General features: G+C 40.9%; 1 protein-coding gene across 2 annotated transcripts in view; it reads right to left on the minus strand.

The window, feature by feature from the left end:
• The window catches only part of LOC136560263 (BMP/retinoic acid-inducible neural-specific protein 3), a 202,186-nt gene that overhangs the window by 174,671 nt on the left and 982 nt on the right, over positions 1 to 26,533 (minus strand). Inside the window, exons 1-2 of one of the 2 annotated variants that reach the window (XM_066555986.1) lie at positions 24,048 to 24,135; positions 8,750 to 9,035 (exon numbers count right to left, since the gene is read on the minus strand). In XM_066555986.1, coding sequence (XP_066412083.1) covers positions 8,750 to 8,985 — 236 coding nt within the window. In that variant the 5' untranslated portion in view covers positions 8,986 to 9,035; positions 24,048 to 24,135. Of the gene's footprint in view, positions 1 to 8,749; positions 9,036 to 24,047; positions 24,136 to 26,533 lie in introns of those variants that run through there. The other variant, XM_066555985.1, reaches the window with a different exon arrangement.

Below are 26,533 nucleotides of genomic sequence, written 5' to 3' on the forward strand. Positions count from 1 at the left end.
CAGAAAAGGTTTCTGTGCCACTCATTTTTCTCTGCACAAGGTACAAAGTGCCACCCATATCGACTTAACATATAGTAAAAAAGAAAAACCTAAAAGCCATTCAGTTTGTAGACAGCTACTGCCCTAGCAGTAAGAGAAAACAGCAACATGGGGGTTCAAACAAAAGCACAGAGAATTTGATTCAAGTAATAAAAAAAATTTAAAAATCATTTTTTCTTCAGTAATTAAAAGAAATCTTGGTAATTGCTTTCTCCTTTATGAAAGTGATCAGGGTTTGATATCCTCTACATCGTGAACCTCACTGATAGTACCAGCAGGGATACTGAAACAAAAATGAAAAGGAAGGGCAATGAAAGAACAAAGACCAAACTAACAAAATGTCTTCAAAGAATTAATGAAAATGACCTGATCTCATGTGCAAAATCCTGTCAGACTACCCTGCTAACTGAAGAATGTATCTGTTATTAGTGTTAAACAGCTTTTACACTACTTCAGTGATTGCATGAAACCATTAAGTTACAGCCTCTATTATACTAATTTTTTTAGGGCAACTTAAATGATTCATGAACTCACTAACTCAAATGATGACACATCATATTCTCTAAATAAATGTTCTTTGTTCTTGGGAAACAGATCAGTAGGAGGTTTGATCTAATAATTATCCTTAAATATTAGATTTTGAAAGAGAGTATATTCTAGAAATAGATTATAATAATGTTTACAAAAAGTAAGATTTGCTCTTCTCCTTGCCATTTGAGTTTCTTTAGGATCTTTGCTTAAATACACAGAACAAATGGGGAGAAATACAAAGAGAGATTGTCAAAACACAGACTCCTGCAGTGCATTATGAAAAAAAAAGATATACAGAAGGCAATCTTGGCATCAATAGTCTCCTTTGTTGCCAAGCTGAAACACGCTCATGTTCTTGTCAAGCTGACTCCTGAGAACACTCCTAATCCTGCTGGCACAGCCAGCACTGCTCCCCAGCACCCTGCCCAGTGCTGCTCCAGCTCACCAAGAGGAACCCCACCCTTTTTCTGAAACCCAGGAGGCTGATAATGAGTGGAGTGAAGGGATATGGGGTAGGTCTGATTCTGGTCCCTGGCAAAACACCCTCGAGGTCTTTGGGTTCTGTAGAATTGGACTCTCTGATCAATAATGTGTTCAATAACTGAATGACTCTCAATAACACTCCTGATAAATAACTGAATGTTCTCCAGATGCTGTAGGAAGCCAGAATCACTTAAAAATACACTGTGTCTCCAGGGGCTATCATGCTTTTCAGAGACTCACAAAATGGTTTGGGTTGGAGGGCATCCTAAAGCCCATCTTATTCCACCCCCTGCCATGGGCAGGGACACCTTCCACAATCCCAGGCTGCTCCAAACCCTGTCCAACCTGACCTGGGACACTACCAGGGATGGGGCCTTTTTTCCAAGGCCTTCAAAAGTGGGGTGATATTGTGGATGAGTCTCAAAAATTGATTTCTCCTTTGTTCCTCAGTAAAAAGTGGTTTCCTTTACTAAGGGCACATGACTTCTCTGCCATGCTGGCTCATAGATGTCAGAGAGCTGGAAAAACAGGGTCATTTTGGGAATCAGAACTGCCTGCCTTCCTGTATTGTCATTATATTGCAAAGGCTCCAGATTATTATCTCCTTATCACAAAAGTTCCATACCTCCTTGGTGTTTCTCATGGGCATCTCCTCAGAGCACTGCCTCTTTCTTCTTCCCAAAGCAGCCACTGACTCCAGGTCCCTTCTCACCCACCCACCCCACTCTTCTATAGCTCTCTTCTTCTCATTGGTCACAGCTGTGGCCTGTTAAAGTCAGGCCTCTTCCTAATCTTTGATAATTGACCCAGCTGCAACTCCTTAGGGGTGAGATTACTTTCTATACTACCTTTACTTTCTTATATTCTATCCTCCTACATTCCTGTCCATTTCTGAGCCCTTATTTCTGTCTGCTCTTTTTCTGGAACACAAGAACCCACAAGATCCCAGGCTCTTTCATGATTGCCCATGGAAATATCATTTATCCATGCATGGCAGACCCCTTACACAACTAGGATTGTGAGCACAGACCTAAACAAGTGTCCAGTCTTTATTTTCTGCACCTTTCATGTCTCTGATATCCATCTTAGGAGTCCCCTGATTGTCCCAGTGATACTGGAGATAGCCAAACCCTCCTTCACCTTTGTGAACCTTCAGTCTAGAGACTTGTCAATCCTTTAATATTCTGGCTAAACTAATCTAGGCTCTGGTTATAATTCATCTGAAAACATGTTCTTAACTTTTCTGTCATGTATGCATGGCTTCTCAGTTTAAATTTTCTCTTCTTTTGTTTCCACCTTTTCACCAGCACATACCCTCCAGAGAATCCCCCTGAATCAAGTAACTAACATAATATTGATATTATATAATATTGATAACAGGAATTGCCAATTGTAAAGCATCATGACCTGGTGTGTTTTTAGGCTCTAAAATTAAACCAAAAATGCTTTGCTATGAAAGGGATTCGCATTTGGAACAAAGGGATGGAAACTGAATTATTTTGGAGGACATTATCCAGGTATTTCTTGACCTGGAAATATGGTCAACCAAAGTTTTAATTTTGCTCAGGCATGTGCTTATTCAAGCAGTTTCACCACACCTAGTTATCTAACTGGTGCCATGTTTTTCTAGCTAACTAGAATAAGAGAGGCTGTTGCATCATAATCCAAAATTAAACTCATTGATGTTTTTCACATCCATTCTTAAAAATATGCTGGGCTACAAATATTATTTCTCTAGTGGGAATGTATCAACTCACAATCCAAAAACTCTCTTCAAGCTCTTCCCTCTTACCAGCCTGTGAGCTCCTGAAATTATAAAGAGGATTTAGTGCATTCCCCAATCTAGCCTTCTGCAAACATTCTGGGAATGATGATTCATCTGATTTCTGTACATTTTATACACCAAGTTGAATGGAATATTCCCTAAAGGAGCCAATTACAACACAGACCAGAAGCTATTTACTGATAGAGCCAATAGCTGGAAAAGGCAGAGATTCCTGTTATTCCTGTTATTCCAATTAAAACACATGTATTGAAACCCACTTTTGAAAGACCTTTGTTAGTTCTTCTCCACACTTTAAAATTCCAGATTAATCAGTTCAAATCACCCTCAGGAAGAGCACAAGGAAATGTTATTCCAGAGTGTAACTGGAGTGAAAATTGTGATTTGGGGCATATTGTGCACCTGCACAACTGAAGCCCCGTGGATTTTATTAACACTCTCTGTCACATGTGTCAAGTCTAGTGAGAACTGTGGGCTAAAATATTTTTATAGGGAGTAAAAAAATGACAAAACCAACTAATCTTGGCCCTACTTAGGTTCACACACAGGAGCTGAAACATATTAGTGAGTGTCCTGTTACAGTCTTGAGTCTTGCTCACTTTGCCCTATGGGTTCAGAGGATTCAGAACAAAGGAGAGGAACCCAGTGTGTTCTTATCTTTAACTTGATAGCATTATTTTCAAATGCTTCTATTTTTGTAGCTGTTCATGAACACAATCACTTTTAAAACAACCTCTAAGGGAATCTTCTTAAGCTACATGAATACCAGGCTGCCAAGGGCAGCTCACTGCTTCAAGAGATTCCTTTTTTACCTTTTGCAGAGTAGTATTGGGCACTTGTTAGGTGTAGTTTCCCCAAAGGATGTCAATGGTCACTAAAACTTCATCCACTTTTACCTGCATCACATCATAAAACCCTTTCCTCCTATTTGTATGATTGGGAAGGTTCTGTAACTTTGTATGTCCCAGAATTTCCTCAGTGATTAGGAACCTTTTCTAAAGAACCAACCTAAATTTATTCATAGCCGGTTTATACCAATTTGGTTTTGAGGCAGAGATGGCTTTTGGTTTAGATAGCTCATCTTACTTTATAATATGTATTCTGTTGGCAGGAATTGTATCCTCTTTCAACTCTCTTTCTCTCCCCCACTAAATATTGTCAAGTATTTCCACCTTAAAACAAAGAGTGAGGCTCTTTCTTCCCCTGATTTTTCACATCTGTTTCAGGTTTTAAATAATTTTGCTTCAACAAAACTCCACAGTATCCCTGAGGAGATTTCCTCAAGACCTTATTTGATAGGTTGAATACTTCCCTATCTCTGTAGAAATTACCTCTTCTGATACAATGTAAGTTCTTTGCATAATTTCACAATCACTCTTTCCATCCTGGTAACCTCTCTGTCTCATTCTGTTTGGATTTAAATTCCTTTGTCTGGGTAGCTGATTTACATAGGAGGCACAGCACTCCTTTTGTGTATTAAATAACAAACTATAAACTTGGTTTTCCTTGCCAAAATACTTTTGGATGCTAACTGCAGGAGCCACCTTCCATGAAATATTGACACAGCATTCCCATGACTTTAGAGGTTTTCAGCAGCCATCCAGGTGCTTTCTTGGTGGTTTTCTTCATAGATCAGTGATGAAGAATAGCACCAAAAACTGTGGTAATTGTTAAATTTCCTGCAGGAGGGTATTTTCTTTGAAGCATTAGAGGGAATGCTGCCATAATAATCACATAATAATCACATCATCAACACAACCAGCCCACAATTTCCAACTTGTAACAATGTAGATAACACCAGTTGTATATTATTTAGGGTTCTGCAATACCAGATTAAAACTTATTTCATATTTATTTGTCTCTTTCAACCTTGTCCTGTAACACTGAATACTCCTGGCCTTGGAGAGAGCCAGCTTGTTTGCCCATGAACATAACTGAACCTTAATATATAGAATAAAACATGGGTAGCAGATGATTTTTGTGCTGGTACATTCTCACAGTTGATGCACTAGTTGGTTTTATCACATGATTGGTTGATGCTACAAAAGCCAGACATGGAGATAAGAAAAAGTATAACTTTTATGTTTAAAAAAATATGCTGAAGTTAAGATCTCCTATTAGAAATTGGGCTCAGTTAATCAGTGTGTTCCTTGGTGCAAATCTTTGGCTTCATCCCAATAATAATTTATAACAGATTCATGGTCAGATGAACACTTGTTTACAGTGACCACAGGGTGTGGATACAAAGCAGTTGCTTTTTGCCTTATTGGCATGCAAACAGGGAACTTGGCTTTAAGCTGAAAAAGGGTAAATTTAGATTGGATATTTTTTCCCTGTGAGGGTGGAAATTGAGGCTGCCCCTGGATCCCTGGAAATGTCCAAGGCCAGGTTGAACAGGACTTGGAGCACCCTGGGTTTGTGGAAGGTGTCCCTGAATGATCTTTAAGGTCCCCTCCAACACAAACCGGTCTGTGATTCCATGAAAACAAAAAAATTGAGTGATCAATTTTCTTATTTTAGCCTAAAAGTTTGACTGCATGAATTTTAAATGCAAACAGGTTATGTAAAACAAGAACTGAAAAAAAGTAAGCCTACTGAGAATCATTAAAAACAATTGCCATATGTGAAATTAAACTTTAAAATCAGTCTGTCTCCTGCCATGCAAGTGACAGAAATAAAAGAATTAGCACAACATTGTTTTACTCAATAGCTGAAAAATAATGACGATGTATCCTTCAAGTAAATTCCATTTTAATATTCTTTGTTATTCTCTCTACTGGGTGCTTTTGCAATTTCTCTGTCCTATTATCTGATTTTAATCATTCTGTATCTTTCATAGGCCTGCAGTGCATGACCTTGACCCCATTTAAACCAGTGTCAAACAATGGTACATGACAAAGGCCTTTGCACCTGTAACTTTGATATTTACAGAAAAATGAATTACTTGATATAATCAAGAGCAGAATAACATGTATTCTCTGCTTTTTTTTAATATGTTTTTGATTAAAATAGAGAATGTTTTTAATGAGGTAATGAAATAAAATCTTGTGATATTACAGATTCCATCAAGATTTAATTTTTTTCCACATCATTACTGCCTCTCCTGAGACTGCAAATGGAGGGGAATTGAAAATATCATTCAAGTCACTGAATAATTGTTCCACTGTTGGAAAGCAAAAATCAGACAGCAGTCTCATGCTGAAATCTCCTGCTACACACCTTGAACTATGACATGGAATATGTGCAACTCACTGCTGGCTTTATGTTATTTTTATTAAGGCTGTTTCATTTCTGCTAGTTGTAGACAAACAGTCCCAGTGTGAGGTTGCTCTTCCCAAGCTGGTTCCCATGGGCAGCAGGACTTGATGGCTTTTGGCAGAGAGATGCCATTGGTCATCTCTTGTGTCAGCCTGGAGACACAGGAGGTGAGCTGCTACTGCTCAAAGCCCTGTTGGTTCTTCTGGAGCCAGCTCCTTTCAGAAGAGAGGCATTCCTTTAGGTAGCCTGCAGCCTCTGGCCACATTTGTGCCGTTCAAACAGAAAAGGGGTCCTCAGTCATTTTCTGTCTGACCCCACTGTGCTACCAGCATCCTGCCAGGAAGGGTTCAGATGGGACACAATCCCCTGGAGTCCCTCACCCTACACATCTCACTCATCCTTCACCACATAGATTTTGAGCCAGCATGGATTTAAAATGAAGGAAGAAGACTTTCCTTCGTCTTTAACCTTTAAACTTCAGGTGTCAGGTGTGTGGTTCGAGGGCTGAAGAGCTCAGGGACTGGAGGGGCTCTCTCAGCACCTTTCTCCCTGGTTAATTCAGCTGAGTCCCTGCAGGCAGGGGCTCTCCTCCTCCTTACCTCTCCCTTCAAATAAGGACCTGTCCCTGAGGGATCCTTTCCATTAGGTAAAAGACAGGTGAGGGAATGAACACACAATTAGGCTCCAAGTCCTACAGCCTGGGAAAGCTCATAGAAAAGCAACAGGGATTAAATTTACAGTGTGTGGCTTCTAACAAGGTCACGGTGTTCTGCACTACTCTAATGGGACCATATTTTACAAGGAAACTTTACAATAAGATTTGTTTTTGGAGGGCTGGATCAAAAAAAGTACAGCTTGTGGCTCTTTTGACTTCCTGGAAAAGGCAGAGAATGGAACTAAAGCAGAGAAACATTTTCTGTGGGATTGTGGAAATTAAAGTCAATTGAAACCTCTACACAAACCCAAATAAATATTAGCAGTGTGATTACAGATCTGTGAAACTTAACAATGTTGCTGTAATGATGGCTGAGAGGAGGAAAATTCTCAAGGACCTGATTGTAAGAGCTCAAATGAAATACAATTCCATCTTTCATGTTTTAGCAAGATAATTTTGGTTCAGTTTTGACTAATACAGAATAATGGGAATAAAATATGCTGCCTCAGTCTCTGCATTATTGGCTTTACATTATTGGTCCTGACAGCTGGCTTTTAAAATGCAGTAAATATTGGGCAATGCTGTTCTTCTGTTAAGACAAGCCACTTCATCAAGCATATTTCCAAATCACACTTTATTTTCAAAATGGGTTTAATTTCTCTGTAGATCTCAAAGGAGCCCACTGCAAAATTGACCTGCGACAGACTGCCCTCTACTGCATGTATTTGGGAAAGGAAAATAAAGCCAACTCCTTAAAACTAAAATCTTTACACGCTGAAGCCAGCACTTCTGTCACAGGCTACTGAACTCTGAACTAAATATAATATACATATAGGCATATAGCACTCTTACCTTCTTCTAAAGGACTAGGGAAAAAGAGCCCAAAATAGGTATGAAATTTGCACAATCTCCTCTGTCCTTTTCAGTGAAATCAGTGTGTGTCTTCCCATACCAGTATGGGCTGTGCTTGTAGGATGGACAGTTATTAGGGGAGCTGAAAATCTGCCCTGTATTCCCTGCTGCCCCACTTGCTTTTGGCTGTTGGGAGGAATCCATCACATTTTGAAGTAAAAAGTCTCCCTGCTTATAGATTTATTTTCTCAGTCTTTAATCTCTCCTGGTCTCTCATTTGTCCTTATTTGCCATTAGGTCACTCATATAAGACTGATCTCCCCTTTTCCTGCCCATGTCCTTGATAATATTGGATGCTACTGAGTTACACCCATTGCACATGATTGAGGAGATATTTCACCAGTGCTGTTTCGAAATAGAGACTTACAGGTTACAAACATTTCATTGAAGCAATTCCACAGCAAAGCCCAAATCCTCAAGCAGACCTATACTTTTGAAGTCTTCCCTTTTATTTTTCTTTGCTTTGGGCCAGCCTAATGCTGAGATTTTTGATGGACCAAACTACCTGCAACCTTTTTTAAAATTCACAGTGGCTCTTATCACTCGATTCCTCAGAGAAGCAAACACCCCTTTTCAAAGCAATGGCATAGATAAGCGTTAAATGGCATAAACTAACATTAAACATTTCTGAGTCACTTTTGAAATGCCCTCCTTTGTACCATGAGGTCTGTTCTGTCAGCAGTATATGGAGAGCCACAATTTCATTCTTAAAACCTCGGCTTAAGTCTTGATGAGCCACACAGAAAGCAATTGATGCATGATCAAAGGTGATTCCTCTGCAACCAAAGGTGGTGTTTGAATCCCTAGCATATTTTTGACTATATCACTAGGACACAGTAGAGGTAGGTAGTAAACAACAAAGTTTTTCAGAGCAACATAATCAATTATCAAAAGTTCTTTAAACAAAACAGAAACAACACAAGCAGCATTCCCATAATACCCAGCGGCCTTGCATATATTTCAGCAATGAATTTGGTGTCCATGGATTCGTTCCCACAACTGAACCTTTCCCTTAAAGGAAACCCTTATTGATAATTTACAACTTCTAAGGATGGCATCTGTGTAATTGCTTTCCCTTTGCTTCATACCTGTAAATCTTGTATCTTGTGCTAAATCCCTGTCGACTTCTGTCCACAAAATCAGTGTATTCCTGTGAGCGATGGAAGGGTCCCTTATCAGAGAGGAGCCAGTCGAAGGGGCTTGTGGCATGCTGATCCGAGACAGCAGCAACTGCTAAAACCCAGCAATGAAGACTCAGTGCTATCCACTCCCATAGAGCCATCAGAGAGAACAATTCAGCACCAGCACTGCATCGCCATATCATGCTTCCACTGGGGACTTAGAGCCTTCATTCTCTTAGCTTTCCCTCAACACCTAGACAAAATACACAGTCAATTAGATAAGCACACACTAGGCATCCCTTGGAAGTAGAAACAAGTTTCCTTTCTTTCAGCTTAAAGAGATAGTGGCCTCTACTTTATTATATTTTACATTAGCATAAACCCCACTAGGCTAGTTAACAGTGGAGTGTTTCAGTACTTCAAATGCTGTGAAACTAATGTCTTCATTAACATCATCAGTGATAATATTTACTGTTGAAGGGAAACCTTCACAAATCATCAGGGGAGGGATTGTTGGGGTTTTTTTCCCATTCATGCTAGTCATTAATGAAAAATATGCAACATCAGATTCTTAGTCTGTTAGCAGCAGTACAAAAATCATTCAGCAATGTCTGTACATAATCATGATGTACAGTAGTACAAAAATCATTCAGCAATGTCTGTACATAATCATGATGTGCAGTAGTACAAAAATCATTCAGCAATGTCTGTACATAATCATGATGTACAGTAGTACAAAAATCATTCAGCAATGTCTGTACATAAGCTCACAGTTCACACATTGGACAGAAAACAGGTGAGATTCAGAAGACCCAGGCTGCTTTCTCTTTTAATGTCCTTGGGGAAATTGCATTGTGGTTTGTCTTCACTGCAAAGTGTGGTTAACAGAGCCAGTTCCTCTGTCCAAAGCAGCATCACTGGACAGAGTCACTGCCCTGACCAAGAGCTCTGGAGCTGCCCACAGTGATGAGCTCAAGTGACTTACACCAACTCCAGATGCTGAAATTTTGGGTTTCCCTAACAGCAGCATTTTACTTTCAGTCCAAATTGCTCCAGCTCAGTGGATCAGCCTAAAAACACTTTTAAAATGGTGCCTGAACAATTTTTTTTTGTGCCCTGTCACAGATCAAGTATTGATTGCATCATGTAGGAACTCAGTGAAGACAAGCCACAGCTTCCCTCTGTACCTCAGACCCATGCCTGTGGAATGGGCTAATGTTTCTAATATCCTGCAGAGATTTCATTAAAACATCCATGCAAGACCATGAGGTTTTCAGAGATGACAAAGGGCATGCAGATTCCTAAATATATTGAAGCAATCAGTTCCAGTTTTCAGTCTAAGTTGAAACAGCACAGAATGAATTAAAATACATGAATGTGAGAGCTTTAATTTTGCTAGCTGATGAGTTTAAATAAAATGCTGGATTCACATTCACTCAAATCAGCACTCATCATGACATTTTCACCTTTGCTATGGTTTTGAAACTTGGTGGGAAATTTGTCCTTCCTATCAGTAATTTGGTCTGTAAGTGAACCCTAAAAGATGGATATTTCCAACAGAACAGTCCTGCAATTGAACACTCAGCAGCCCCATCCATTATAATGAGAATTGTGTCACTGAATAAATATGCTCTGTGCATATATGTGAGATATTAATATTCTCAAGAGCCTGCAGGAAGCTGACTGCCTCCAGGAGAGCACAGAGGTTCTTGTGAGCCAACAGGAATTTACAGCCTAAGAATATAATAATCTGTCTATACAACCAGATAAATACTCAGGCTTTATGTGGTGTAATTGTTTGTAACATGATTTGGACATGATTCTGCAAACAATAAATGTATAAAGAAAGACCCTGCTCGTATTTCATGCTGAGCATGTACGAAGACACTGAATTATAACCATAAACAGTTACAGCCATGCAGTTGTTTCTGACCATAAAACACAGATTGCATTAATTTTATAAATCCTTTTGAAATTAAATTCCAGGAGTCTACAACAGAGACCTCTCAAACTTTTATTTATGCTCCCAAGCCATCACTTCCATGCAAAAAGAGTCTGCATATTGAAGTTGGAGTATCATACTCCTAGACTGGTGGTGGTTTTTTCCCCCTTCAAATTAATGTATTTGAGGTTACAACACTGCATAACCTTGCTCCCACTGTATGAGAAAGTCTGCACAGATTTGAAGCAAAACTGAAATGCAATAGATTGCTCTACTGGCCCATAAAAGCCATGAGGATCATTTGGTTGCCATTTCCTGTTAAAAATAGATCAGTATAAATAAAGGAAACATTCCAGTCACTTTCAGACAGGCCTGACCAGCCTTTGCATCACAACAGAGTGAAAATCCACAAATGCTTTTGTCTCTTATCATTAGTCAGGGGAAAAAATATATTGCACAGCATATTCATTCCCTTCCATCATCCTTAGCATAGACAGGGAAGATGCTGGGCATAATTTTTTGACATTATATGAAGCTACAGAAAGTGAGTGTCATGAGAATTTCAATTTTATACCTACTGCTGTATTAAAATTTCTAGCTTTTCTATTGAAAAATTCCCATACTTGATTAAATGAGAAGAGATAGGAGTTTACTTTTTCAGTTACTTATTAACACTAAAGTGTTTCAGGCTGTTAAACTGTAATGATGACTAATTGAGTCCCTTTTGAATTCAAAATTATAATATTAGGATTGGAAAATTAATTACTGTGTATATGTAGCATCTTCCTAACACTAGACTATAACAACACTTGGAAAGGAATAGTGGAAGAGCCAGGAGTTTATTTTTGGCTTAATGCTGCACCTCATGGTGTGTCATAAATTAACCACTGGCAAAACACCTGCAGAGAACCTGTGCAGGTACAGAAGAAAATAATCTTGGTTTAAAGATCTCCTTGTTTTAAATACCTATGGAGGTATATTCCAAAGGAGCATAAATATACAGGAGGCTGTTGTCCAGCCATTGCAAAATCATTCTGCATTGCATTAATCCTCATAACACCCCTGAGAAGGGGTGTTTATTTAACAAACAAGGACCAGAAGCCTGAAAAAATGACTGCTAAGGGAGGGGTTAAGCTGTTTGAGAGATCTAAATGCGTGCTTCCTATTAAAAGATAATTTAGAAAATTCTAGCCAAAGGATTTTTGCAAGGCTTACAGCATGAGAAATATCTAAAAATTTTGAATATTCAAATTCTCTAATTAATGCAAATACCCTGAAAACATTTTCTAAAGACTGTTACAGGCATATGGAACACACAAAGTTTGCAGTTACAAAGCCACAATGGAACTCCAGGGAAGAACAATCTGTATTAAATTTGTGGTAGCTAAAGGGTGGGACATGGCAAATAAAAGCACCTGTTAAGTAACAGAGCTGGGAGATTTTCAAGTAGAGAAGACATTATACAGAGAGCAAATAATGCAATATTTATTCTGTGATAAAAACTGCCATGTCAACAATGGTCTCTTTGAAGCTCTGGCTTAAAGGACAATTCTTAGGTATAGATGCTCTGCACATTTCTTTTCTGTTATCCCCATGGTTTCACCCAGCTACCAGTTGTAAATGCTGCTAAGCTTTTGGTCCTTCTAAATCCTGAGGTTAAGGTGAGTTCAAGATAGGCTGAATTCTTCTTTGTTAGAAATCTATTGTCTCCTCCCTGGCATTAGTGCAGCAGGAATTTGACTCAGCATCTTCTGGGAATACCATAGCTAAGTCCTAATTCTCTTGAACATATGAAAGTTCTGGAGACTGGCAAAATCCATGTATTTACATCATGTGCAGGTGTAGAGCTGGCAAGTGCAATGGAAACATTTTGGCCACTGGGACAAATTTCATCAAGCTTCAGCTGTGAACAAGAGAAGAGGACGTCTGTGGTCATTTTGTTGTCATCATATTGTAGGGCAAGCCCCACCAAACTCAGTCTTTTTTAGGTAATTTTAAAGAAATATTAAAGTTGTATATAATTACATATGGTATTTTCTGAACTCTCTAAGACACTGAGCTAAGATAGTGCAGATTGAAGTGTCTGCTTGATTTGTGGGTTGAGCTTTCTTGCTTACAGAACATTAATTAATGAACCACGTATACTAAGATACACAGAATAATATAGAGCCAGCCCAGATGTGTGCACAGCAATGCTCAAGAAAAGAAAAAAATCAGTAAATTCAAATCCTTTCTGAAATGGAAATTGTGGAAAATTTTATGAGGGGAAAAAAAAACAACTAATCTATTGTTACCTCAGTGCATGTAACCTTTTACTTCCCAAGAGGTGAGAGTCAAGTTTAATACAGATTTGTTAACTTACACTAAAGATATAGCTACTAAATTGGTCATTACTGGTTCACTAGTGGAGCAGCCTTTTATGTAAGAGTCAATAAAGTTGATGTTATGCATCACCAGTAACTTTTTTGGGCCACATCCGCCTGCAGTTCTCAAGGATCAAAATAAAACAACTGTACAAATGTATGGACATTTTTTATAGGATCAGGTTTGGGGTTTTTTTCAATATTTCTCTCTACCCTGGAATCTGCAAGATGTATCTGAGACCTTGGTCTGAGATCCCCTTCTGTCAGTGGAAATGCAGAAGACCAGGGTCTCTCTGAAATCCTTTGGGTTTTATGTTCACTCGATTTACAAGAAAATGCTGATACAACGCAGCTCTCCATGGAAAATTGAGAATCCTCTGTGCCAAAGTGGGATTCTCCTGGCTATAACTTCCCATAATGATGCAATAAAAATTTAAGACTGTTTTTCTCAGATATGTCCTTTCAAAGGAGAGTAAAAAATAACTTCCTATAACATTTAGAAAATTAACACATCTAAGATGGTGCTTTTTTATGCAAAACACAAAGCTTGGCTTTCCTTGAACTAATCAAAATATTAAATACTACTTGGATATCCTTTAAAAATAAACATACAAAGAAAAAATATGATAACAGATGGTGGGGAATACATCCAATTCTGTTTGTAGGCAGTTGGATTTCAGAAAGGTCATAATTTTACCATTTATGAGGGTTTTGGTACTCCATCCCACCATTACTTACAAGCCTTAGGGACTTCAAAGTTACTGCTTTTGATCAAGTGCAATACATGGTGTAGCAGAGTACCCTTCATATTTCTTTTAGATTGCACATCATGGAAAACAGGAATGGAGCAAACCTTTTGTTTTCTAGGTATTACACAACATTCTCAGGAATGCTACAACTTTGAATCGACAGCAAGAAGCAACATTTTATTTACTGCAGGTGGATGGGAAACAGTGAAACTCAGAGAAGGCAAGATAAGTCCAAACCTTTTTTTTCAAAGGTGTTTTGACACTGAAAAATGGAAAGACATTTTACATAAAGAATAAAGCAATAGTCTGTGTCTCAGAGATTGCTCTTATCTGCTGTAAGTCCTTGGGTTTATCACTTCATGTGTCTCTGCTTTCACTTCCCTGTCTGAAGTGTGATGATCACATTGCCCACCTTTGCAAAGCACCACAGGACCTCCTGTGTTATCATCAGGGATTCTTATTCTTCCTTCAAGAAGCCATTTTTTCTCGTGCTAACAGTTCTAAGTGAATGAGACCTGAGGAGGCACCTGCCCATGGCATTCTCACACAGCCCAGCTGTGAAGCTGATGGTGTGCTATGGGAGAAAAGGGCAGAAAGGGCTAGAGAGGAGGGCAAAAAGTATCTCAGCTGTGCTCTGCTCTGGGTTTAGCCACCACACAGGTTCTGTTCTCCAAAGGAAGATACTCAAATCTGTTGGGGAAGATGAAACAGGAAAGCTTTACTGATACAATTGCTTGGCAAAAGATTTTTGATTTTGAAATATAGAGACTATAAGCAAGATTTTTACAGTTATTTGGTGTGAGTGTATGCCTTTTTAGGGTATTTTTCAGCAGTTGCTTAAAATATGGGGAGCAGATACTACTGTCTTTTATTGCTTTTCACAATTCTTTTATCTCATGAGGTGGGATAGCTACTTATGTTTTAGGACTACTGGTTTCTTGGCTGATTAGCACAGGCATAGCTAAAGGATTTAGACTTTCTTCTTTGCAAATTTGGTGTCTGACTTTATGTTAGTTTGTTAGTTGAAAATTATCAAAACAATTTTGGGAGCTTTCTAATTGTGGGATTAATGCTGGTATACTATCAGTATCAGCTAGAGAGGAGAGCAAAAAGTATCTCAGTTGTGCTCTGCTCTGAGCTTAGCCACCACACAGGTTCTGTTCTCCATAGGAAGATACTCATATCCACAGAAAAAACATCTCCCAAGCTGAATTTCCTAAAGGACAGAAAAAGGACTTGTGAACTGAGGAGGGCTGCTTGGTCCTGTGGTCACAGTCAGCTGTTGGACAGAGATGAGCTCTGCTTGAAGTCCCCCCAGATGTCTGGGGCAGGAGCAAGAGACCCAGAACAGAGACAAAGAACAGGCTTTGGGGACATTGGGATCACTGAATCACAGGGTCACAGAGCTTTGGGTTGGAAGGGATCTCAAAGCTCAGCTCCTCCCAATGCCCAGTGGCCCAGGTTGCTCAGAAGGACCAGGGTGGAGGATGGTGAGGCCTCCCTGCCTTCAGATCAGACCTCATCAGCTGCAGGGGACAGTGTGTGACACTACAGAAAAATTAGAAGGCACCCATGTAGACAAGTCATATTGTCAACATGGTTTTCCAGAGGGGGATTGAATCACAGCTTGTTCTCTGGCGCTCATTCTGAGCTGGAAAAAAATCTGAAAGGAGAAATTAATTCTATGTCTAACAAGCTTAGAAGAGTTTTACATTCCAGGCTTAAGAATAAGTGTTCATATCAGTTCCTGGTAGCAGTTTTGACTACATGCACCCTAAATCAGCACCTTTCCTTTATTTAAACAGAGCTTCACCCACTGCCAGATTTTAGCTTTCTTCTCCCCTCTCAAAGGGGAGACAACACCCTGTTACTATGTCCTCAACAGCCAAAATAAAGAACAAATAAGGTGTCTGATTTTTAAGTTTTTTTAAACAAATGAAGGGGAGAAAACATCAAATGCATCCACGGAAAGAGAATTTATGTCAGCCCAACCTCTGCAGCTGCGCTCGGCTCTGTCTGGAACGTTGCTGGTTGCTGAGTGTTACAGCCCTTTCCCACAGAGCCTGCCTTGGTATTTGCTCTGTCCCTGCAGAATTTCACTCCTGCAAGTGCCTGAGAGCCTTCAGCTGATGTCCCCATGTGCTTTTTGTCCCTTCCCAGTGCAGCAAGTGCCAGCCTCCTCAGCCCATGAGTATCTGCTGGCTGCCAGGCGTGCCAAGGTAATTGCTTCAATGTCTGATATTTGTAAAAGACCTGATTTTTTCCTTTGCTGCCCAAATCAAGATGTATAAAATCCCTCAGGCGCTGTTTAAATCTGTTAATCTAAGTTCATCCTCCTGTGCAAATGGATCCTTATGTGTTTTAGCTGATGATGTCAAGCAGCATCCCCAAAATGCCATTGCAGTCTTTCTGCCTTAAGGAGTGGATCTGTTTCTACAAGGAGCTCGTTCAGGGGAAGATATTACCTGTCAAGGCTCTGAGAACACAGAAAGGCCTCAACAGCCTTGAACAGCCTTATCTGGGTCCTCCACCCACCTCAGGCTGACCAGGGGCTCCAGGACCTCCAGTCCCAGCTTGTGTGGTGCTAGTGGGACTGTGTAGGTGAATAACTGAATGGGAGAAATCATAGAGACACAGAATTATTTGGGTTGGAAGGGGCCTTAAAGATCACCCAGTGCCACCCCTGCCGTGGCAGGGACACCTTCCACTAGCCCAGCTTGCCCCAGGCCCCATCCAACCCGGCCTTAGGATTCCAGGGATCCTGGAGCAGCCACAGCTTCCCTGGACACCCTGAGCCAGGGTCTCCCCACCCTCACAGGGAAGAATTTCTTCTCAATGTCCAATCTAAATCCTAAATCTACTCTCAGTTTAAAGGCACTCTCCATTTTCCTTTCACTACATGATCTCGTAAAATCTTCTCAAGTCCTCGTTGTGTCCCAGTTCCTCATCTTTAAATGGGGGCTAGCACCTAAATTCTTGATAGACAACAGGTACCAGTCACACAAGGAGCTGAAATGAAGCTGATTTCTGGAAGCCCTGGGTTTCTGGCCAACACCCAGGATGCCAAGAAGACACAGAAAACCTTCTGCTTTGAGCTCAAAATCTGCTCCAGGCTGGATGACTGCACTCTGCAATCATAAAAATCCATAGGGGTTGAAGTTTGTAGGAATGAAACTTTAATCTTTGCAAGTCCCCAAGTGCACATGGACTATCCTATGTGCAAAATCCCTCTGCATGAAAACTCTGCATGGCATTTCAGTCTTAAGCCACTCTTTCATTGCACAAGTTATGCTGAACATTCTCCCAAATTGTCCAAAGATTTTCAGCTAAAGCATCTGATGGTAGGAAAAGTGTTAGAAGGGAAACAGAGCAAGCTCTCTTGGAATAAATTTGGGAGTGGCTCTACAGAAAAAAAAAAAAAAACAGCTTTGGGAGAGGTTCTAGTCCAGCATTTCCTCAGGCACAGACTGACATGTATTGGTGTGACATACAGTTTTGCATACTGGAGCTTTCAAGTTTGAAGAAAATCCCAACAGGAGACATATATTAAAAGTCTTGATTGCATCTTGGATTTTTTTTTTTTAATGAATGCTTCATTTCTGATCATCCAGCATTCTCCACTCTCATTGAGTGTGTTTTAATGGCAGTTGAGCTGGTTCTCAGGATTTGTAAAAACTACCCCCTGAAATTAAGTAACAAATGACTATTGAAAAGTCATGACATACTAGTTCCAGCAGCATATCTCCTTTTCACTCAAAACTCTCAGTCCCCAGACAAGTTTTCTGATCCAATTTGACAGCTAAGTGTCAGTAGGATACAAAGAGACTGAGACACATGTAAATTAGGTGTATCCAGTACACCATTCTGGAGTAACAAACAGCCCTTTCCTCTTTTAATCCACCCAGGTACTAGTTTTTAAACTCAGGTGTGGCATTCACATTCTCTGCAAAAATCTCTTTGCCCAGGATTTTTCTCCTGGGAAGCTGAGAAGCCTCAGAGAAAAGGAAAACAATTCTCATCTCATTTGCTTCTCCTGTGTTGTGCTTGTGTGGAATGTGTTTGGAGATTGTTTACCCACAGGTGATTGTTCCATTGGATTCTGCTGGGAGTTGTTTTCACTCTTTGGCCAATCAGGGCCAAGCTGTGTCAGGACTCTGGAAAGAGTTACGAGTTTTCACTATTATCTTTTTAGCATTTTAGCAAGTATCTATTCTATATTCTTTAGTATAGTATAATATAGTATTCTTTAATATAATATAGTATAATAAAATAATAAATTAGCCTTCTGAGAACATGGAGTCAGATTCATGATTCCGGCCTTCATCAGGGCATTCCCAGCCAATCCAATACCCAGGGCTCTTACAGCTGCTACCACCTAGAGCAGGAGCAAGCAGCTATTTACACACTGTACACCAAAGCTTTGCTTCCAGAGGCTTTCAAGCCTGAGGAAAAATCCAAATATAACTGATTAGTAGTACAGAAGGGCTAAAATGGGATGGAGTGGGAGGAAACTTTGCTCGCCAACAGATTGTGGAGCTGAAGAAGATTCAGGTTACAGAGAGGAAGGAGAGTACTTGGAGCTGAGCTACCTCAAAGTACAACTTTGATTGTGCTGTATAAACCTTGCCAATATAACCTTCTTTAATGACTGTTTCTGTTAAGAAGCCTAAACAAGAAATGCTTAGAGAATGCTTTCAAATTATTGGATGGCAAAAATGTTATAAAATAAAAATCATGATTTTTCCATGAACAGAGTGGCTGACTATTTTTGTTGCTGCTTAAAATTTCTGTTCCTGGAAATTTTGCAAGAAATGCTCAGAAAAAGGATGGGGAGGAAAGGATTTGTCAGTCTCAGGCAAAAATAGAAGTTTCTTTGAAGTTATTGGAGTGCTAATATTGTTTGTACAATAATGAAGGGAAAAAATAATGGTGTATAGCTGTTCTCTGGACTTAAGAAGAGAGCCAAAATAGCAAGGTACTGTACTGATTACAATGGGGACATATTCACAAAATCCAACCTAATTCATGTACTTCCATTCCCTCAGACATTATCTGACCTAATCCACAAGTAATGTGGTTGGGGGTTCTTTTATTTCTAAGCATGGTTTTGTCAGTTTAGAGGCTCTGGCTCAGGCTTGGACAGAGTCCTCTAATTTTAGCTAAGGCTGTATCTGGTCAAGGATTTACACTATTCCTGATTTTATTCTCCATGTGAAAATTAGTAGTTACAACTTAGATCAGTAGTTAAGAATAACATCCATAAAGATCTAATGGCATGAAATTTTTCTTTCAATGCACTTCTCTGGATGCCTTGCAAGAAGATTGGATTATTTTATATATTTTATTCCTTAAAAAATGATATCTAATAGAGTGGTAATGTTTTTATTTTGCCCTTTTATTATGTCTTTCAGACAAAAGTGCTCCATATTTTACAGCTGATTTCACAGATGGCATACATGGTGTTAAGCTGATACAAATGGATGGTAAAAGCTCCTTTCAGGTTCCTCATCTTCAACCTGTTTATTCTAACAGGAAAAAAACAACAAATTTTCACCACTTGTTGTGCCAGCTCCCAAGGCAGGACTCACAGAAGCTTCAAGAGACCATTTTTCCAGAGCTGATGCTACTGAAAACTGTTGCAGGATTTTTCCACAGTCCCTTTGCTGCAGCATTCCAAGCCTGTAGCCACTGCATGGGCAGTAGCCAGATCCTCTTAAATGCTCATGTTATAGCTATTAATTTTTTATAGCAAGAGTAGGGACTTTATGGCTGACTGAGCAAAGATTCAAGCTCCAGCAAACCAGTCTGGGGCTAATTGCAGCTCAGGATGGATAAAGCTTGATTGTACAAGTAATAATTATGTTATGTGTACTGGGCAGCCTGCTATCTCACATAAATCTAGCACCAAAGCTAGATTTTTGACAAGACTAAAAGCTTAAATAAATAAATAAAGCTTAAATAAATCTAGCCCAAAGACTTGATTTTTGACAAGATTAGAAGAAATTGCAAAATTAGAGAGAGGGAAAAAAGTCTGTCTGCTAAAAGATGTGTTTCTTCTGAACATCATGCTGCAAGGAGTGAAAGTCTGAGTTTGCATCAGGAATTGCAATCTCTCCATCGTTTTAATTTAGATATGACCCAGTCTGAAACTGCCTAAGTATGAAATTGTCACTATTTCTTGTTGTAGCTCATAGAAAAACACATTCTTGTTTAGTAGAAATTTGTTAAGCTAATGTTGAGGAGCTTTAAACTTTCAGTGGTACCTGCACAGTGCTGAATGAGGGACACACATCTGTTCATGAGGAATTAAAGATCACTGCAGTCTCTCTGAGTATGAGGATCATCAGTTTTCTTCATTATAGCCTATTTTTTCCAGAAAGACAGAGAAAATGCTCTAGACTTTGCCTGGCCAAGACAAGCAAGCATGAAGAAGTTAAGCTGGTTTATAAATAAGAGTACTTTAATAAAAAAAAAAAGGCACTACCATGTCTTCAACTAATGTGAATCAATCTAATAAACTCAAGCTAACAGAGAGCTTAAAGGCTACTTAGGTAGTTACTAAAGCTTTTACTTTTTAAGCCAATGAGTCAGATTCACATCCCACAGGAGCAGTGACTTAAAAAGAGAACATCACCAGCTAATGGCTCTCTGTGAAATAAATCCACAGTCTCCAGAGACTGGCAGCAGGATGAGTCTTGACCTGCATAAACAGTGCTGCTTTACCTAAACAAGCACCTTCCTCAGAAATGTTGGTACAGACAAAGGAATAAGGGGATTCATCCAAGGAATGCTGAGCAGCTACATGTTCTGGAGAAAAAGAGGTGGGTGTCATCTCTGCCCTCAACTACAGCAGTTTTAACCTTTAGGGTGGCTCATTAAGTACAAACCATACAGAATTATTCAATATTAAAATTATTGTAACATATATGTGCTCTCTGTGTCCAACAAATTGTTAATAAACAGGGACCAATAATGTTTTAGGTGAAATAAAAATATACACTTGGGCTGCCACATTTAGCAGTGTTATTCACCAGTGATGGTAAGCCTCCTCAGAAACAGATTTCAAATAAAGAAAAAAAAAAGGTAATACTAAGAAGTAGCATTTATAATGGATTTTAACAATCCCACTTGACTCCAGTGTGGTTGTCCATGTTCAATTAACCAGGTGCTTTTGTTATTTCTAGTAGATTTACAAGTACTGAAAGAGCTAAATTAGCCCTACAGAATTCTCAGGAGTTATGAACAATATGGGATTAAGGGTATAGAGCAGTGCTCTGACTCCACAGATTTACATCCTTTACTTGCCAATGTATAATAAGTGCCTTAGAAACCACTTTTCTCATTAATCAGTGCTGGTGGATGTGGCAATGAAGGTGTTACTGCAAATCAGCAGAATTTTTCCCCATTAATGTAACTGTTACAGTAAAGGTATCTGACACACAAGCCTTACGATCTCACCTCATTATAAGAGAAACCACTACAGTTTAATGGTGTTAATTTAGCTAGCAATATATATTGCTTGGTCAATCTTCTTCTGAAGGTGGAACAAAATCTGTGGCCTTTGTGAGAGGCTCATTAGTTAAAGTTGAAAAGATCTGGTGTGTGCCAGAAAAGATCTGGCAGAGTGTCCTTCTTGCCTCTCCTCAGCACATTATTTTGTGGCACACGGAGCAGGTGAAGACTTTCAGTGGGAGACAGGAAAGAGACTGAGCTAAATCATCATTGCCATGGTATGAGCAAGGGCAAAAAAGTGATTATACAGCCCATGGGTGTGGAGGGATGTGTAGTGCATATCATGCATATTTATGTCTAGGTATAAACCATATTTGTGTATGCACACAAACTGTGGTACATATAAATTAGTAACTTCAAAGCTGGAAGACCAAATTTATTCACACTACAGTTTTCAGCAGGGTGATGACTCCAGTCACAAGGTGCTGATTACCTGCAGCTCAGTGGGGCTTCCTCAACTTCATACAGAAAATGTTGATTTTTCAATGATGAAAAAGTACTGAGGCCTAGATCAATGTAAGATCAGGTCACAAATTCTTAGTTCTTTATTATTTTAATAATATTTGACTCAAGATATGCAAAGCCTCCCACTGCTCAGTACGCAGCACGTAACTTCATGATGCTCACATTTTTCCCCTTCTAAATCTGAAGTTCTTTTGGCTTCCAAAATATTGTTTTGGAAATTGATCTTGCTTCTATTCAAGTTAATAGGGATGGTTCTGATCTCCTTGAATTGCCCAAGATCAGGCCCTCACTGAACACACCGAGCAAAAGAAAAACAATGATATGAAGAGAATGTAGTTGCATTTTTTTTTTTCTAATGTTCTGTTATGCTGATATAGGATGAGATTAGGAAGAAGTTAGATTACTTCCCCATGAAATGACTGGCTGTAGCACTACCTGCAGCTCTAACAGGACAGTGGCTTCAGTCCAACCTTTCTCAAAGAACACCTTTCTCAAAACACTTTGACTGTTTGTCAGAGTGCATTTCTGCTGATTTTGCTCCCATGTGAGGTTACTAGTGTTTCAGGAGAGTAAAACAATGCCTGCTTCTGGTTTTGAGGAGAGGTGAAGCTTTGGGAGGATTAAGAAAGAGCTGCACTAGGTATGCCTGAGAGCTAGAAAACAATGTTTCCAGAAACTATCACCTAATATCCTCCACCACTCTTTTCTTCTAAGGAAAACCTAGGTAAGTAGTTTGATCATCCAATTTTCCATTTAGATTTTCAAAAACTGCTGAAGAAGCAAGCTTGCTGGTAGAAAGATCTTCCTATTGTTTTCAGCAGGTGTTGCATCTCAAGCAAGACATTATTTAGACTGATCCAAATCAGATATGATTTTGAATTAATACAAATGAAGTAAAAATATTTGAGTCCCATAAATCATTGTCTGGGACTGAGAGGAGTGACAAGTCACTGCAATCTATGTGAATAAAAAGTAAATTTTTGGACACGTTGGTGTAAACAATGAATTGACTTCTGTAATTAATGCTTCACAAAGACATTCAGAGAGGAGTAGAAAAAATAGGAAAGGATAAGACAGGAGGATTGCATCACTTGAATATTCTCAAGTTGTTTTGTTGGCTTGTTGTACAAATGCTGCCTCCTGCACTGAGCTCTGTAAAAACATTCAGCTGCTTGTTTTCATGTTTCTTAGTTCTCGTTTTCACTCACAGGGTTTCAGCATTTCATGAACAAGCACCCCAAACACAACTCCTGTGAACTCAGCATCTGTTGGGGAGGTTTGCTCTCGCTGGAGGTGGATCAGCTTACAGAAAATATCACAGATCTTTTTTTTTATTCCTCCCCTGCTTAAATTATACACGTCTTAGAGAGAAAAATGCTTGGAGGCAAGAATTTGTAGGTAGTTTCTGGATGGAACTCTGCTGATTAGCACTGCAAGAGCATCTGAAACTGAGGGTCTGTTGCTATGCTTAGATACAGAGAGGAAGAGATCCAGTCAAATGTTTCTGTTCCCAAAGCTGGTCCTGTGGTAAAGCTGATAGAGCACCTATTTAAAATGAGTAACTCCTTGTAGGGATGGGGTTGAGCAATGACAGCAGTCTGTGAAGTCTGATATCTAAAAGGATTGCTCCTCTGAAGTTATTTCTTATATCCTGTAAATGTTAGCAGGGCCACTCTAGCTTTATCTCTGTACACTTAATGTGTCAGAGTCACTCATCTCTGCACATACAGACTCTGTAAGCTTCTGACTTCACTTTTTTTTATAGCATTCTTTTGTGATCTTGTATTTAATAAACATGGGGATTTTTTTCTCTAGGAATGAAATTATTTTTGGTTTTATCTGACAGACATGCTTGTCAGATACATGACTCTGAATTACTCTACATTTTCTCAAAATCAGGTCTATCTCCCACTAGCCTTCATTTCATATGGATCCATAACTGATTTTGCTGCTACAGCATAACATCCTTCTCTTACCACATGCATTACATTTTCCTGCCAGTCATGAATTCACTTCACTTCACATGCATTCACTTGCTCAATCTCTACATGAAACCATTACAACTCGAAGCTGACGTAGCCTTTCCAAACGGCTCTCGAGCAGTAAATCATGCCACATTCCACTTTCTCCTCACTCTGCGCTACACAATTTATCACTAAATGAAAGCCACACGGAAAACGCACTTGAATCCGGCAGTGAATCACGATACAGGCTGTCGGTAACAAAGCCCTTACCTTTTTTAAATGCATGGTGCTCTCTAAGTCTCTAAGAAATCGCAGCCCAAGAAGCGGGTCCGCCTCGCGGTGTGCGCTGACAGTTTACACCCTATTTTCTTCACCTCCCTCCTTACAGCATGCTACATCTAGTTCACGCTGCTGTCTCCAGGATTGGCTGGTGCATCTCAGAGGCGCACACAGGACTCCAGCCTGGAGCACCCCGCAGCCCCGCGTTAACCCTTTGCGGTGAAGCCTCTGCTCCCTCTGCCGCACGGGCTGGCGGCACCGCTCCCTGGACAGGGGGGTGTTTTTCTCTTTTCCCTACAAAACGAGCTGCCTTCGGCTGCTGAGGATGAGGAGGGGCGAGCCGGGGGTCCCGCAGCCGGGACAGGCGCTGCCACCCCCGGCTCCGGAGCCGGAGCATCCCCTCCTGCTGCCGGCGTGGTCCCCCCGACCTCCGCCGTGTCACCCCCCCAGCCCTTCCTTCCCCCGGGACCTGCCCCAGGACACGCGGGGGAGCGGGGCAGATGAAGCCCGGGAGGATGAGGAGGCAGGCTGGACGCTTAGAGGTGTTCCCTGTGCCAGGGCCACCTCCCTGGGTGTCCGTCTGCCACCGCCGGTATGGGAAATGGGGACACGAACTCCCGGCCAAAAGGGAGTCCCAGATCCACGCAGCTTCAGGGGAGATGGAGGTAATCCTTGGCAGTGAAGCCAGACACGGGCAAGCGGGGAGTCTGGGCATCTAAATGCAGGGAAGAGAGATGCTTGGGAGCGTTCTGTCAGGAATGGGCCGCGGGGCTCGGGAGGGATTTCCACACCGCCAATGTATTGTACAAAAAGCAAAGGAACCAACTACGGCAAAGCAAAACCCGCCCGGCTGCTGCCCATTATTCCTGTGGTTTTTCTGAGTCATGCAGCCCCGTGTGAGAAGGAGATATCCCTGGGATGGGGGTGCGGAATGCTGGAGATCAAGGGTAATGGGAATATTCTCTATTTACCACGCCTGACTGTCGCTTGTTGCAATCGCCCATTAAGCCCATGTTACTTGCATTGATTTATTTGGTGCTGTATGCAAAGGGGTTGATGTGCGTCCCCTCGCCTTCCGCTGAGTATAGAAATGCCACCCGGTCCAACCCGTGTCACTTTGGGTGGCCAGACACCGTTTTACTGCCACCCGTCATAGTGCCTGTGAGCTAAACAACTCCACTGCCCTCGTCCTGTGCCTGACCGTCTCCCATCCCCGTCAGCAGAGGGAAAATCGAGTGCTCTTAAACCCGGGAAATATTCTGCTGATGGGCACATAAATCTCTTCTGCAGAGCGGTAACATTTAAGCAGCACGCCAAGGTGATGCTCACTGGCTGAGCTATTCCCACCAGAGCAGAAATCCCTCAGGACTTGCTGGTTTGTTTTGGGGATTTTTTTCTTTATTAAGGTTTGGGGGGGCTGGGGAGTGGGGGAAGATTGAAAATCAGGTGGAGGTTTTGAAACGCACTCCCTACCTAGGGAGGGAAGGGGGGTATGACTGCACGAAAACTTTCCTGAGCAGCCTGGAGCTGGAGGATCCCGGCAGCAGCAGCGCCAGAGGCGGGTAATTCAGGGGAAATGTCTGGGATTTGGTTCATCACCTCAGTCATGGAAAGGTCCTAGGCAAGAGGAGGAGGTGGGGGCAGAGGGGCAAGTCAACAGGAATGGGAAAGACCTGCTGGAGCCTCCGGGAGAAGGATGCTGAGCTGGAAGGAGCAAGTAGGCATGGGGGCTTCGAGCTGGTGGAAGGGTGGGTTTTGGATCCCATGCTTGAAGGGCTTTTTCACTACTCCTTTCCAGACAGCAGCCAGCAATCTGGCGGCCGAAGGGAGAGGCAGCAGGGCGGGGAGGGAGAGGGTGGAGGGAAGAACAAGGGGGGAGCACACTCTGGCATTGAATTGGTCTTGCCCGTCTTCTGCATGCCACCAGGCAATAAATTCGGATCTTGTTATTTCTCCCTGGCATCTCTCTACCTGCCTGCAAGCCTTGAGCACCTTCCTGGTGATCTCTGCAGGTTCTGCTTTGGAGACATGACCGCTCACACACAGACACACACACAGACACACACACACACACACTTATCCTGCACCCAAATGACAGAGTTACACGGAGCCCAGTCAGACATAGCATGTTTCCCCTGCCTTCTGCTATTGACCGTGGGAGGATCTCTGCCGCTAATTAGAGACACTGAAATCCTGGAAGTATCAAACACAAATAGCACTCTGAGGGCACTTGTCCTTTTTTTTTAAAATGTAATGTGTTTTATTTCCCTTGCTTCTCCTCTCTTGTTCTTTCAAAGAAGCCCCTACTTGATTCAGGAGCTCTGTCATCTACCTCTGCCTCAGGTACATGTATAGATGGGCGTACGTTTCCCTGCGCTCCTCGGGAACCAATTTTTGGCCAGCAAAAAATACAGGTATGCCCAAAAATAGTGATAGATGAAATCAGGTGCGATGGGATTGAGAAGTGAGGAAAGAGC

This window comes from Molothrus aeneus, chromosome 9 (genome assembly GCF_037042795.1).
Source record: "Molothrus aeneus isolate 106 chromosome 9, BPBGC_Maene_1.0, whole genome shotgun sequence".
In the NCBI taxonomy this organism is placed as follows: domain Eukaryota; kingdom Metazoa; phylum Chordata; class Aves; order Passeriformes; family Icteridae; genus Molothrus; species Molothrus aeneus.